General features: G+C 35.8%; 1 protein-coding gene across 1 annotated transcript; it reads right to left on the bottom strand.

Annotated features, from left to right (window-relative positions):
* Positions 1–618: 618 nt before the first annotated feature.
* Positions 619–16,060, bottom strand: Sardh (Sarcosine dehydrogenase). The gene is made up of 16 exons (XM_065359163.1): positions 15,720–16,060; positions 11,950–12,052; positions 11,485–11,738; positions 11,198–11,410; positions 8,519–8,642; positions 8,232–8,437; positions 8,008–8,170; positions 7,777–7,921; positions 7,567–7,708; positions 7,283–7,480; positions 2,001–2,249; positions 1,777–1,925; positions 1,444–1,700; positions 1,214–1,376; positions 1,027–1,134; positions 619–944 (listed from the first exon to the last, which is right to left on the bottom strand). Exons 1-16 carry the CDS (start codon positions 15,741–15,743, stop codon positions 752–754), a joined length of 2,691 nt encoding a protein of 896 aa, XP_065215235.1. The 5' UTR covers positions 15,744–16,060; the 3' UTR covers positions 619–751.
* Positions 16,061–16,184: the final 124 nt, after the last annotated feature.

Raw genomic sequence — 16,184 nt, 5'->3', positions numbered from 1 at the left:
ACTGGGTATATAGACACTGGACCTGCGTATAAGACAACCAACTGCAGGCCGAGGGGAATGGAAACGGTAACGAAAACTTGTGTAACGCAAATTTATCCCGCTGGGTGCTCTTTGCAGCGCTGTACTCGATTTTGCAGGCAACAGGGAAAAGGGAGGGTTGTGTAGTCGGCGAGGAACTCCTGACTGCGCGCGCAGCCAAGAGTTCCTCGCCGACTACACAACCCTCCCTTTTCCCTGTTGCCTGCAAAATCGAGTACAGCGCTGCAAAGAGCACCCAGCGGAATAAATTGGCGTTACACAGGATATTTTGCCAAGATGGCTGCCAGTTGGTTGTCTTATACGCAGGTCCAGTGTCTATAACTGGGTACCTTAAAATGCAACCTTGAAAGTAAAGCCTCCTCACCGCCATCTCCTTCCCTCCCCTCCCCTCCCCTCCAATATAAAAAAAAGAACAGTCCAAACAAGGACAGTGAATATTCGTTGAATGATTGTATAATTTTCTATAAAAATCGCATCATAATACCAAAATCGCTTCAATCGAAAATTTTATCAGAATTGCATGGTGTCCACTCTGGTTTACTCATGTTACCATACACGCAAACCCTCTAGCCGCTTAAGTAAGTTTGAAAAAAATAAACAATTTTTATTAAAGAATATAAAAACGTAAATATTTTTATAAAATAATTTGAGATAAAATTTATATTACAACTTAATTTATGAACATGTACAATGACTCGACTTTCAATCATATTTAATTCACTGCTGAAACTTTGTGGGGAAGTTTTTCGTGCCTGTAGATTCCGTGAACTCTTTCATCTTCGGAATCAAAAGGCGACTTTAGGTGTAAATTAGCGTTGTATCTTTTACCCATTACTTCTATTTCATAATTTCCGTTTTCTAAAAATTCATTAGAAACAATGGCTCCATCCGGGTGAGAAACGTAGCTGCGAGTAATTAATTAAACACTCAAGTCAGATAACCAATCGAAATCAAATTGGAAATATTTTCCGTATACTTTGTACTTACCCCATTCCAATACTGCATCCTAAGGAATATCCATATTCGCCTCTTCTGAGATATCCGACAACTTGATTATTCCTCCAAATAGTTTCTAATCCCCAAACTGGAATTTGGCTGAAAAAAAAATTGGAGCAGCGTTTTTAAGAATCTTTCAGTTTCATCTCTCGACATCTGAATAAATTGATAAACTTACTCGTGTAAAGTGAAAAAACACAATTTCTTTTTTGGCCCGCTCTGGATTATTTTTTCAACTGCAGATTTCCCCAGATAATCGCCTTCTCTTCGGCAAGTGTGTCCTAAATTAGCTTCGATCGGATTATCATCGAGTCTTATATCAAAATTCCATAAATTGTTGCCTGTAAAAAAATCCGTGTAGGTTTCTCTGGGGCGACATTTTTTACGCTTATTCAATTATATTTGTACCTTTTTCACAACTCAGCGAATACAAAGCTCGATATCCGGCATGTCTTAAGCCATATTTCAAGCCTTCCTGTCTGACAGCGTTGTAAACATCTTCGCACGCGTTAAAAGGAATATGCAGCTGCCATCCTAATTCTCCGGCGAAACTCGTACGCAATGCACGGACGGTATGGCCAGCTACTTTGGTAAGTTTCGAAGTCATATATGGGAATAAACTGTTATGTAAATCGCAGCTAACGATTTCTTGAAGAAGCTCTCGACTGAAATTAAATTCCTCGATGAAAATATCTGCGTTCATTTATGAAATCTCGTTCTGCAATGTTGTTCTAGTGATACCTGTATGGACCCTGGATCGATAAAATTCCTACTTTATCCGTAAGATCGGTGAGATTAACTTTGAAATTTTTTCTTCTTATTGCCGATTTGATATGGGCTGTTGTTTGTGATGCAGAAGCGCCTCCGGATACGATGTAGTAACCTTTACCCTACAAAACATTTTGAAAGTTTGATACTCGAGGAAATTATTAAGTATTCTTTAGAATACGGATTGAGAAAGTTACTTTGAATATGGGATCGACTAATCCTCCTCCTCCGGCAGTAATTACTGTTACGATGGCGTCAGCTTCGATGTTTCCTTTCGCATTTAGTAGGCAAGTGAATACGCTTTTCCCGATTGGTTGCTTGGTATCGGCAGTGAACAACCAATCAGCAGCTTTTTCCGCTTCTGGACCGCTCAAATACATTTTACTGTAGAATGACATATTGAACATGGCTACTTGTTCTCGGCAAGATAAACATTCGGAACCGATCTGATGATGAAAAAAAAACACGAATGTTTATTAATTAAACTTGGATCGTGACAAATATTTTAAAAAAAACCGATCCCAATGTCTCAGGCAGATGAAGAGGAAGTAGAAGCTGTTTATGATCAAATAGAAGAAGAAATTACACGAGGTGAAGAACAATACAAAATAATACTCGGAGACTTTAATGCAAAGGTAGGGAGGCAGGAGAGTGGAGAGACAGGGGTTGGAAAGTTTGGATGCCGAAATGAGAGAGGTCAGTTGCTGGTAGAGTTTGCTGAAAGAAATCACCTATATATCACAAACACCTTTTTCAAAAAACCAGAGAAGACCAGGTAGACATGGAGGAGTCCAAACTGGAGTACTAGAAATGAAATCAATTTCATCATGGGAAATAAGAAATACATCTTTATAGATGTTTCTGTGCTCAGGAAGGTGGACATTGGTAATGACCACCAGATGGTTTGAGCCAAAATTCGGATAAATGAAAAGATGGAAAGACAGAAAATGATGAAAAGTCAAGAGAAAATGCAACAGGGTCATTCCAGGTCAATTGGACCAAGAAGCGGTAGGTGGGTTCGGCGATTTTTTTGACATTTTTCCTGTGGAAATACCTTTCGAAGGGATGACCAATGGCGCAAATCGCAGCCCTCTATCCCCTTTTTAACGACAGACAGGGGGTGTCAAAGTTTTCAGAGAACCAAAAATACCATCCCTTTCAGCAGTGAATTATTCGATAACCGCGATACCTACCAAAATGGAACTTTTTTCCATAGTTAGGGGATTTGAAAGGCTTTTTGGTGATATCATAAAAATCAGTGTTGCCGCTTTTTTTCGTACAAAAAATTAGCTGAAAAAGTTTCAAAACGTAGTTTTTATATCGTTCCGACTCTCAAAAATTCTGAAAAAAATATATTATGGACAACTGTTCATGCTGAACAACATATTAAAAAATTGGGATGGTAACTTGTTGCAAAGACGATTAAAAAAAATTATAAGTTTGCGAAAAAATGCGATTTTTTGACCTGAATAATGAAAAAAAAGTTTTGATTGGTAAAGTTGACCCATTTGACCGCTATTTTTACATATCTGTTGAAAAAGTTGAAAAACCCCCTTCACTCGATAGAATGAACTCATTACAAAAAATCAAAATTTGAGAAAATTCAATTTTCAATTCCAAACATCAAATAAACTTTAAATTTATTCAGTTGTCTTATTTTGACGTCTTTCTGATGTATTTCATGAGAAAGTTGATAAAAATCACTTGCAGAAAAAAAATAAAAATTTGTTTATTTTTTGAATTTTTTCGAATTTTGATTGTTTTGTGATGAGTTAATTTCACCGTGTGAAGGGTTTTTTTCCAACTTTTTCAACTGATACGTAAAAATAGGGGTCAAATGGGCCAACTTTACCAATCAAATTTTTTTTTCATGTTTTAAATCGAAAAATCGCATTTTTTCGCAAATTTATAATTTTTTGAATTAAACTTTGCGGCAAGTTACCATCCCAATTTCTTAATATGTTGTTCAGCATCAACAGTTGTCCATAATACACTTTTTTCAGAATTTTTGAGAGTCGGAACGATACGAAAACTACGTTTTGAAACTTTTTCAGCTAATTTTTTGTACGAAAAAAAGCGGCAACACTGGTTTTTATGATATCACCAAAAAGCCTTTCAAATCCCCTAACTATGGGAAAAAGTTCAATTTTGGTAGGTATCGCGGTTATCGAGTAATCCACTGCTGAAATGGACGATATTTTTGGTTCACTGAAAACTTTGACACCCCCTGGCTGTCGTTAAAAAGGGGGTAGAGGGCTGCGATTTGCGCCATTGGTCATCCCTTCAGAAGGTCTTTCCACAGGAAAAATTTCAAAAAAATCGCTGAACCCACCTACCACTTCTTTGTTTAATTTAAAATGAATCTTGAGGGTTGAAAGATCAGATTTTTGAAGAAAAAAAATCATTTTTTAAAATTTTGTCAGGCGTGGTCACATTTGTGTGGAATAGAGGAGAAGTAATTGCGGATTTCTATAGGAAACCATATGATGATACTCTGCAGCCTCAACACTCTCAAATACCATCCACCCCCTCAGTCCCACCAATTACAATACATTATACAAGAGATAAAGAACTTGAAAGAAGAATTTAAAGCAAATGAAAAACGATAAATCACCAGGAAAAGATGGAGTTATAACAGAAATTATAAAACTGGGTGAAGATGAAATAAACGAGTACCTGGCAGTGCTATTTAATTAACCAGTGCCTAGAAGAAGGAAAAATCCAGGATGAATGGAATGATGCTGAAGTGGTTTTGATTCATAAAAAAAGAGACAAAGCTGATGTAAATTTTGTCTTGTCACGTCACATATGCTGAAAATGTGGTGCTGATAGCACAGGATATGGACAAACTTCAGGGAATGCTGGACAAGCTGAGAGATGCATGTCTAGAAGTAGGACTGAAAATTAATAAAGGGAAGACCAAGACTATGTGCAAAGCTGAAGGATGACGAAATTGAAGTGGTTGATGGATTTGTATACATGGGCCAAGATAAGACGATGAATAACGATTTCAACAGAGAGATATCCAGGAGAATAAAGGCATCATGGGTAGCATACTCGAGGCTGCGAGGAATAATCAGAGAGAAGTCAATACCTATATGCCTAAGAAGGAAGGTATCCAATCAATGCATCATCCCAGTGGTCTCATATGCTAGTGAGACATGGGCATTGACGAAGAAGCTGGAAGATAGAATTTGTTAAGATGCTGAGGCGAATGGAGCAATCAATGCTGGGGATAATGCTGCGAGACAAGTGGACTGTGGAGAAAATTTGGGCGACCACAGGGATGATGGACATTATGGAGACAGCTAAGCGGAGTAAGTGGTGCTGGTCTGGTCATGTTGCCAGAAGCGGGAATCAGCAATGGAGGGTGATTGGTGAAGACTACTCAGTGGAGACCAGACAGAAAGTGGGCACTGGGGAGACCAAAACGGAGATGGGAAGATGAGATACAGACATGTGATGGAAAATGGTGGAGTACAGCCCAAGACTGGAGCTCGTGGACGGTGGAAAAAAGACGTTTGAAAGGCCTTCATCCAGTAGTGGATTGAGAAAAAGGGCTAAAAAGAAGAAAAAGAAGGATCTTATTTTTTGCAAGGTTCAAAAAAGTTGGAATTTCTTTGACAGATTTTGAAACAAATCACTTTTATTTACCAATCATCGTATCAAATTAATCAAATCAAATAACTCAAAAAAAAATTGAAATTGAATCAAACCCTCAATTTAGTTCAATTCTCCTCCGAGCTGAGAAATCCCTTTACTTTAATAATAGTCCGGCATATGACAATAGGAGTAATTGCACCCCCCCCCGCCGATCCTCCGGGACAACATTTTTCTTAAAGGGGACATCCTAAGGAACATTTTAATGCAAAGTTGCCAAAAAAAAGTTGGCCTTACTTACAAAATGGCGGCCATTTTGATTTTCAGGTCAGCCGAAATCGCAGATTTTGCGTTTTAACATAGGACTTGCACAAACTTTTTCAAACTTTACAAAGGTAGATCGAAAGATCATGCAAAAATTTATCACCTGTCCAAATTTCAAGTGCTAAAGTGCGTTTTTCGATTTTTCGTGAATTTTTGAAAATCGAATTTAGGTCAAAAATGAGGGAAAAATCAAAATTTTACCAAATTGACCAAGAAAGCTGAAATTTGGGATATACCCTATTTTCGGCATGCCAAATCGATTGGAACCCGTTTTGAGCAGTTCTGGAGCCTCCAGCAGATTTTTGAAACTCGAAATTCTCACAAAATTCCATCAAATTGGAGTTGTAGAGCTAAAATTCATTCTAAAAACTAATTTCAATACGCTACGAAGTACTGCAGGTGAATTTCAAGTTGTTTTGGAGCCTCCAGCAACTTTTTGAAAATTCCTGAAGCCTCCAGCAGATTTTTGAAACTTTAAATTTCCCCAAAATGTTATCAAACCAAGATGGAGAGTCGAAATTCATTCTGCAAACTAATTTCAATACGCTACGAAGTTGACTGCTGGTGGATTTCAAGTCGTTTTAAAGCCTCCAGCAACTTTTTGAAAGGTTGTATGACGTTTTTTTGAAAAATTGAAATTTCCTAAAAGTAGCTGGAAGCTTCAAAACCATTTGAAACCACCATGTAATCTGCGAAGTAAATTTCAGCTTGCCAACTCCATTTGATAAATTAATGTTGGGGAAATTTCAAGTTTCAAAAATTTACTGGAGGCTCCAGTAATTTTCAAAAAGGTCGCTGGAGGCTCCAAAACAACTTGAAATTCACCAGAAGTCGTTTTCAGAGGGTGTTAAAATTGGAGCGTAGAGTAAATGTCAGCTTTCCATCTCTATTTGATGAAATTTTGTGAAAATTTAAAGTTTCAAAAATCTGCTGGAGGCTCCAAAACAACTTGAAATTCACCTGCAGTACTTCGTAGCGTATTGAAATTAGTTTTTAGAATGAATTTTAGCTCTACAACTCCAATTTGATGGAATTTTGTGAGAATTTCGAGTTTCAAAAATCTGCTGGAGGCTCCAGAACTGCTCAAAACGGGTTCCAATCGATTTGGCATGCCGAAAATAGGGTATATCCCAAATTTCAGCTTTCTTGGTCAATTTGGTAAAATTTTGATTTTTCCCTCATTTTTGACCTAAATTCGATTTTCAAAAATTCACGAAAAATCGAAAAACGCACTTTAGCACTTGAAATTTGGACAGGTGATAAATTTTTGCATGATCTTTCGATCTACCTTTGTAAAGTTTGAAAAAGTTTGTGCAAGTCCTATGTTAAAACGCAAAATCTGCGATTTCGGCTGACCTGAAAATCAAAATGGCCGCCATTTTGTAAGTAAGGCCAACTTTTTTTTGGCAACTTTGCATTAAAATGTTTCTTAGGATGTCCCCTTTAAGAAAAATGTTGTCCCGGTGGATCGGCGGGGGGGGGGGGGGGTGCAATTACTCCTATTGTCATATGCCGGACTATAATGATGAATTCAATGAGCTACAAAATAAAGCACCTGATGATGATGTCTGGAAAAATTGAAAGTGTAATCGCCTTTGAGAAGATTTTCATAACGTTTATCGGTATTCTTCGTTGATCCGTACGAACCATACCAATCGTAAGGGAAAATCGGAGCGAAGCCATTCGGTGCAAACCATCCAGGTTTTTCCCAACCCTGCATCTCTTCGTAAACTGCTCCTTCTTTTAACAGTTTCTGCAACATTATTAACACTTACGTTGAAATAACGTCACTATTGGTATCATTTATTGAAATATGTAATCGAATTTCGTTTTGTTCACCTCGTGGAAAGGATCTTGTTTAAAGTTACGTCCTGCCAAGGGCTGATCATGAGGGAAAACAATGCTGTAATTTTTCACGTAACTTTCATGACTGCGTTCTTTTATCCAATTCTTATCCATACATTGCTCTTTGGTAAACCTCCTGTTAATTTACATCCGTTAGAAAATACGCCTAGATATTGTGAAATTTTACGGATCCTGCGTATTAACCTAATATCGTAATTGTACATATGAAGATCTGGCTGTCCGTTCAAAATCCATAACGCCAATTGCTCCGCGCAGCCTCCACTCAACATCAATCCGGCTGAATTGAAACCACAATTATGAAACATACCACGTAATCTTGGATCCTCTCCTATACGAATGTACATATTAAAATTCGAGATTATTGCTCTGGATGTAGAGAAGCGCCCAGTATTTTATTTCAACGCAGATACTCGCCTATTAATGGTTTATGATCCGGGGTAAATGCCTCAGCTCCGCACACGGTGTTCTTTATTCCGGCTTTTTGGAATACAGGCACGAGCTCGATAGCTTTCTCGATGTGTCTATCGAATACATTCCAATCTAGTTCAAATTGACTGGAGGTCTGGCCACTTCCAAGCTACGGAACCATAAACCGTGTGAGTTGGCCTCGTTTGAAACTCAACGAATGCGATACCTACTTGATCTAAAATAGCTGGGTTGCTTTCGTAACCTCCCAAACAAAGCGAATCTCCTTGAACTCGGAAATAAATTGACGAATCGTGATCCCTGATGTTGGGCAGGACGGAAACACCCTCGATAGGTTCGCTGACTATGTAGGAATGTTTCATCGGGATCACAGGTATCGATAGGCCTGCCATTTCTGATACGTTGCCAGCCCAAGCACCTGTATTCAATTCATAATATTATAAGTTATTAAAGTGTGTTATGTGAAGTAGTGAGAAGGTAATTGAATCTCGACGCGAACCTGCACAATTAACTACACAATCCGTCATAATGACACCTTTCGAAGTGTTTACTCCGGTTACTTCTCTCGTACCGAAAATATTCTCGTTTATTAGAATATTGTTCACGGCGCAATTTTCGACAATCTGAAACAGCAATAATTGATGAAATTGTCAGTGGAAAAAATCAATTGAAGAAGACTTATTTAGTACAGTCATTTTAGCAAAATTTTTAGTCGAACCTCGAAAAAATTGGGGGCCAGCTGAATTTCACATTATTCGTTCAGATTGGTCTCTAAAACAACCCATCAAAAGTTGCACCCCGCAACTTGACCGCTACCCCCGCAAGAGGTCGTTAACCTCTGCAGATACAGGTTTTTCGGCTTTATCGCCAAAATGAAGGGTCCGAGAGGAAAAATGTTCGAACAAAAATTGTTCTACGCTAAATTTCCTATCAGCATGACCAGTCCATCTTTTCCCAAAATGGCGATTTCACCCTTACTGAGGAGGGGGTGAAGTTGTCAATTTTATGAAAATTGTTTTTAAAAAATGAAAATCGGCATTTTAAAACGTGAACTCGATTCACGGTAGACTCGAAAATATTTTGACCAAAGTTGCACGCTGCAACTTGTCTGCAACCCCCGCAAAAGGTCATTAACCTTTGTCAATCTACGTTTTTCGGCTATATCGCCGAAATGAAGGGTCGGAGGGAAAAACGTGATTGCACTAACATTATTCCACGTCAAACTTCCTATAAGGATGGCCAGTTCAGTTGAAATATATTTTTCGATTTTTGGTTGAATTTTTGAAAATCAAATTCAGGCCAAAAATGAGAAAAAAAATCAAAATTTTACCAAATTGAGCTATAAAGCTGAAATTTGGGACATACCTTATTTTCGACCTGCCAAATCGATTGGGAACAATTTCAACCCGTTTTGAGCAGTTCTGGAGCCTCCAGAACATTTTTGAAACTTGAAATTTCCACAAAATTTCATCAAATGAAGTTGGAATGTAGAAATTCACGCTGCAATCTAATTTTAACACGCTATTAAGTTAACTGCTGGAAGGTTTGAGTCATTTTGTGGCCACCAGCGACTTTTTGAAAATTCTTGGAGCCTCCAGTAGATTTTTGAAACTTGAAATTTCCACAAAATTTCATTAAAAACAGTTAGAAAGCTAAAATTTATTCTGTAAATTAATTTCAATACCCTAGGGAGTCGACTGTAAGTACATTTTCAAGTCGTTTTGGAGGCTTCAGCGAATTTTATAAACGTGTAATTTCTGCAAAATTTCATAAAAAGGAAAAGATTTTGTGGCTTTTTTTGAAAAACATAAGTTTCTAAAAATCTGTTGTAGACTCTAAAACGGATTGAAACTGCCTGCGATCCACCTCAGAATAATGTGAAAAATAAGGTCTCTCTGTTTGGTGAAATTTTATGGAAATTTCAAGCATTGAAATATCTGCCGGAGGGTCCGGTAATTTCCAAAAAGTCGCTGGAGGCTTCAAAACGTCTTGAAATCTACCGATAGTCAACTTCATAGCATACTGAAATTAGCGTTTTTGCTTTTCAACTGCCTTTAATGAAATTTTAAGTTTCTGAAATCTGTTGGAGGCTCTAGTGATTTTTAAAAGGATACTTGAGGCTCCAAAATGACTTGAACCAACCTGCAGTCGACTTGATAGCGTATTGAAATTGGAGTACACAGTCAATTTTGGATTTCCAACTCTGTTTGGTAAATTTTTATGGAAATTTCGAGCATTGAAATATCTGCTCGGGGCTCCAGTAATTTCCAAAAAGTCGCTGGATGCTCTGAAACGACTTGAAATGTACTTACAGTCGACTCCCTAGCGTATTGAAATTAGTTTACAGAATAAATTTTAGCTTTCTAACTGTTTTTAATGAAATTTTGTGGTTTCAAGCTTCAAAAATCTACTGGCGGCTCCAGAACTACTCAAAACGGGTTGAAATTGTTTCCGATCGATTTGGCAGTTCGAAAATAAGGTATGTCCCAAATTTCAGCTTTATAGCTCAATTTGGTAAAATTTTGATTTTTTTTTCTCATTTTTGGCCTGAATTTGATTTTCAAAAATTCAACCAAAAATCGAAAAATATATTTCAACTGAACTGGCCATCCTTATAGGAAGTTTGACGTGGAATAATGTTAGTGCAATCACGTTTTTCCCTCCGACCCTTCATTTCGGCGATATAGCCGAAAAACGTAGATTGACAAAGGTTAATGACCTTTTGCGGGGGTTGCAGACAAGTTGCAGTGTGCAACTTTGGTCAAAATATTTTCGAGTCTACCGTGAATCGAGTTCACGTTTTAAAATGCCGATTTTCATTTTTTTAAACAATTTTCATAAAATTGACAACTTCACCCCCTCCTCAGTAAGGGTGAAATCGCCATTTTGGGAAAAGATGGACTGGTCATGCTGATAGGAAATTTAGCGTAGAACAATTTTTGTTCGAACATTTTTTCTCTCGGACCCTTCATTTTGGCGATAAAGCCGAAAAACCTGTATCTGCAGAGGTTAATGACCTCTTGCGGGGGTAGCGGTCAAGTTGCGGGGTGCAACTTTTGATGGGTTGTTTTAGAGACCAATCTGAACAAATAATGTGAAATTCAGCTTGCTTCCAATTTTTTCGAGGTTCGACTAAAAATTTTGCTAAAATGACTGTACTAATTATTCTATCATTTACCTTCGCTCCATTTTTCACAGCTTCTTTTGCAAATCCTTGGCATAATGGTTGAGGATTTACTACACCACTTCCTGGTATATATAAACTTCCTTCTATGATTTCCTCGTTTATAAAAGGAAACTTTGATTTGGTTTCGGAAGGTGATAAAAGCTGACTTTCGATACCGAAACTTCGCCCAATCGTTATCAATCTTCGATACTCGCCAATACGTTCCTACAATAAAACCACAAATTCTATGACACCGTCGATCGCCAATGAAAATAGTTTTCTACACAAAACATTATTACTTTATTATGAGCGATGTACAATCCACCATTCTCAATCCATCCAGGATCGATTCCAGTTTGCTCTTTCATGTTCAATATCTGATTTCGTGTCGAAGCCAAAAGCTGAATTTCCACATCGTTCGGCCTCAATCGCCATACTAATCCGGCTGTTTGTGCAGTAGTACCGCTGCTAACTTTCGAGCTTTCGATAAGTACGGCGTTTATTCCCACTTGTGATAAGTGGTATAACGTGCTGCAACCCGCTACACCACCACCTGATCGAAAAGAATTTGAAAAGTATTTCAAAGATAACGTCGAGAAGTCAGATAATCGTTGCGCACGAAGGAGGGCGGGGTTGTTGTTTTGGATCAAATTCGTACACGAGTCAACCAGTGACGTACTTATTGACTCGTGAGAAATTTTAAATTTGTACCTTGATATTTTCAAATTCGTTTTCCAATATTATTATTGGTAGTACATACTTACCGATAATAACAACATCTGCTGTTTTTGGTAACTCGTTATCGGTACTTAAATTACGCGTTTGAGATTTACATAACGTTTCTAGAGTACTGGGACGTAGTTGAACCTGCAAAAAAAAAAATCGTTTATTTTAATTGATCCTTGATCGGAAAATTCCTCGTGGTTTGAAGATCTAATTGCAATTGAACCAAAAAGAACTTGAGAAGCTACCTGTTAATCCATGAACTAGATGAATACCTAAGCCTAACCTACCTTCTTATCAAGGGAATGTACAGGGTGTCCAGAAATATCGTGAATCCCAAAGAAAGTTTTTCATTAAAAATATAGGTTGGCTACGTGAAATAGATGCATATGATTGGTGGAATGTTATCTCTCCAGTCCAACAACCAATCATGTGCTACCATTATTATCATTCACTGTGACCAACCGAAATATTTAGCAGAAAACTTTTTTAGGGGTTCACGATATTTCTGGGCACCCTGTAGATTACCAAAATATTAATTTAGGTTTTTGTTCATTTTAAAATTTTGCCTGCAAATTGCAATTGTTTCGAGATGATTTTGACAAACTTCTGTTCAACTTTAATTTCAACTTGAACTGCTACAGGGTGTCCAGAAATATCGAGCACCCCTAAAAAAGTTTTCTACTATTAATACTTTGGTTGATCACAGTGAATTATAATAATGATAGCATATGATTGGTTGTTGGACTGGAGAGATAACATTCCACCAATCATATGCATCTATTTCAGGTTGCTAGAGATGTGCAGTGTGAAAAATGAAAAGTACTTTTCTTTCAATGAAAAGTTGAAAAGAAAAGTTCCTACTTTTCATTCCACTTTTCAGTTTTTACTAAAAAAAAAGTGAGTGACCGATCAATTTACCTACTTGTCAGAGATCACTGACCTCATTGATGAAGTCAAATATCAAGTTTCACTCTCTCTACTCCTCCACCTTCGCAATTCAGCACCCATTTTTGATATTTTTCATAACATTTTTTTTTCAAAACTGAAAAATCCAAAAATGTTGGAGGCTCTAGAAAGGCTCAAAACTACCACTATTCGATTAAGTGGGTGAAAAAAATGATTTTATTTTTTGTGTGTTTTAGATAGGCAAAAAATACATCAATTTGAAGCTCTTACAGAGAGCTTTAAAATAAAACTCACGCGATTTACTTTTCACACTTTTCAATGAACTTTTCACTTTTCATTTCATCAAAATTACTTTTCTGGAAAGTGCACATCTCTACACGTTGCCAACCTATACAGAGTGGGCCAAAAAAGTCAGTACCCCGATTTTCACGTTTTAGTTTTTCTTTAAAAAATCAAAAACTAAGCATCCTAGAAAAAAACTAACGACATCATGTCGATTCGAAATTTAATTCTCTACAACTTTGTTGACATGAATTTTTTTTTGGACGCTTCCTTTCGCCTCCAGATTGATTTTTGTAACTTGATGATTTTTGTGAAAAAATTTTCAAAAGTTCATTTCAAAGAGTTTTACCTAGTTTTTCTTTAAAAAATCAAAAAATAAGCATCCTAGAAAAAAACTAACGACGTTATGTCGATTGGAAATTTAATTCTCTACCATTTTGTTTTCATGAAATTTTTTTTGGACGCTTCCTTTCGCCTCCAGATTAATTTTTATGAAGCTCAGTTGGCAAATTTTTCGAAAATTTTAGTTTTTTGTAAAAAAATCAAAAACTAAGCATCCTAGAAAAAAACTAACGGCATTATGTCGATCGAAAATTTAATTCTCTACAATTTTCTTCCATGTAATTTTTTTGTATGATGCTTCTTTTCACCTCCAGATCAATTTTAATGAAACTTTGCTTGCAAATTTTTCGAAAATTTTAGTTTTTTGTAAAAAAAAAAATCAAAAACTAAGCATCCTAGAAAAAACTAATGACATTCTAGCAATTGGATATTTTGAAATGAACTTTTGAAAAATTCAATGTTTTTACTTTCTTATTTCCATTTGACAATTTGCCAAAAATTCAAAATCTTCATCTAAAATTTTTTTCAAATTATAACAATGGTAAAAAATGGTAAAAAAAGTAACAAAGTTGTAGACAATCAAATTTCCAATCCACATAATGTCGTTAGTTTTTTTCTAAGATGCTTAGTTCTTGATTTTTTTTTACAAAAAACTAAAATTTTCAAAAAATTTGCAAGCAAAGTTTCATAAAAATTGATCTGAAGATGAAAAGAAGCATCCTACGAAAAAATTACATGGAAGAAAATTGTAGAGAATTAAATTTCCGGTCGACATAATGTCGTTAGTTTTTTTCTAGGATGCTTAGTTTTTGATTTTTTTACAAAAAACTAAAATTTTCGAAAAATTTGCCAACTGAGCTTCATAAAAATTAATCTGGAGGCGAAAGGAAGCGTCCAAAAAAATTTCATGATATCAAAATGGTAGAGAATTAAATTTCCAATCGACATAACGTCGTTAGTTTTTTTCTAGGATGCTTAGTTTTTGATTTTTTAAAGAAAAACTAAAACTCTTTGAAATGAACTTTTGAAAATTTTTTCATAAAAATCATCAAGTCACAAAAATCGATCTGGAGGCGAAAGGAAGCGTCCAATAAAAATTCATGTTTACAAAGTTGTAGAGAATTAAATTTCGAATCGACATGATGTCGTTAGTTTTTTTCTAGGATGCTTAGTTTTTGATTTTTTAAAGAAAAACTAAAACGTGAAAATCGGGGTACTGACTTTTGGCCCACTCTGTATTTTTAATGAAAAATTTTCTTGGGGGTGCTCGATATTTCTTGGCACCCTGTAGGTAAGCTCGGTTGAAGTTTTATCAAAACAAAAACGAAGCGAGGCGGGGGGAGTTGAATATTTTTGTTATCACTTCTAGAAAACTTCCAAATCTCTGAATTCAAATTCCTTCAGTCAGCATGAATCTCCTTAAAAATTAGATTTTCCTTTTTTAGTAAATTATTATTCAAAATTTATTATTAAAAAATGTTATTTTGTTCTTTGATTTTTTTGATACTCATCGTTGTAATCAATTTTTCACAAATTAACTAGGTAAAAAACAACATTTTCTTCGAAAATTATTATCACTTGAAACACTTGGTTGGTATTGACGTACATAAAACCGGAAAGATTTTATTCATTATGAGAGAAAATATGCACATATTTTCATTGTTTTATTTCACGTTATCAATATAGGTAGTTTCATTTTATCTAAGACCAAATGTTAAGTAATTGTACTTTGTAGAACAAGAGTATTCAGCTGCTTAGAACTGGGAATAATGATTTGTATTTAATTTTTCAGTGTGAAAACTGAAATGACAAACGGCGATCATTGAGAAGAAGAACAATTTTTGTACGCCCAATACCGACGATAGAAGTAATCAATCTCGATGTTTTGAAAATCCCGAAGAAGTCCTAGAGTTTATTTAGTCTACGATTGATTGTAATTTGTGATGAGTAAACACGTTTAAAACCCGAACCGGAATTACTAATATTAATTTGTGTTTTTATTGCTTAAGTATCTACTTTATTGTACGTATTGGATCTTTACAAATAGGCTGAATACACATCATCACATCAATTTAGCTGCTTAAATCGTAACACTTCTTATACCTACTATTCCGGTCATTCACCTATACCAAAAAAAAAAAAACTGCATCAACCTTGAAAGAAATTTGCGTTAAAAAGATATGCACTCGAGAAAAAATTCGCCATTAATTATCGTCGGTTTAAAGATAAATGAACGTACGCTGCATAAAAATTAGTTTCAAGTAAATTAACGTCTTACCTGACGAGTTAATAAACGCAGCATTTTTACACAGAAGAGTTGATTACAATAATTATAAAAATTTTAAAACCAAAATGTACTCGAGCATGTGTTTATATAGCGATGTGAATTCGATCAGTACGCGCAAACTACCAATAATTTCATTATCAAGAAGTTTGTTTATGTGTGTTATCGCGACCTATGCCCTCAAAAAAAAAAATCTTTTTCGATGCGATTTAATAATAAAATAAATACGATAAAAACAATACAAAAATGAGGCGTACACTCGCACGAAATGTATACCGATTTAATATTTTAGTGAACCTGTGAGCTTTTATTACACTGGAGTATATTTTGATATGTACTTATTACTACAAGTATCTTCCCAAGATAACATCATTGCATGTTGTAGACAGATTTAAGGACGGTGTTCTTGTGCAACGACGTTAATATTTTTAATAAAACATTAACGATGTTTAATTGTTC

This window comes from Planococcus citri, chromosome 3 (genome assembly GCF_950023065.1).
Source record: "Planococcus citri chromosome 3, ihPlaCitr1.1, whole genome shotgun sequence".
NCBI lineage: Eukaryota > Metazoa > Arthropoda > Insecta > Hemiptera > Pseudococcidae > Planococcus > Planococcus citri.
This window is presented reverse-complemented; position numbering and strand designations above follow the sequence as displayed.

What these genes read in the sequence shown, in the direction of transcription:
- Sardh (XM_065359163.1), bottom strand. Translation starts at nt 15,743, where the DNA reads ATGCTGCGTTTATTAACTCGTCAG. An exon ending in AGCAGATGTTGTTATTATCG is followed by an intron (nt 11,739 to 11,949) that starts GTAAGTATGTAC and finishes CTTTTCGATCAG; the next exon opens with GTGGTGGTGTAGCGGGTTGC. An exon ending in AACAAGATCCTTTCCACGAG is followed by an intron (nt 7,481 to 7,566) that starts GTGAACAAAACG and finishes ATAATGTTGCAG; the next exon opens with AAACTGTTAAAAGAAGGAGC.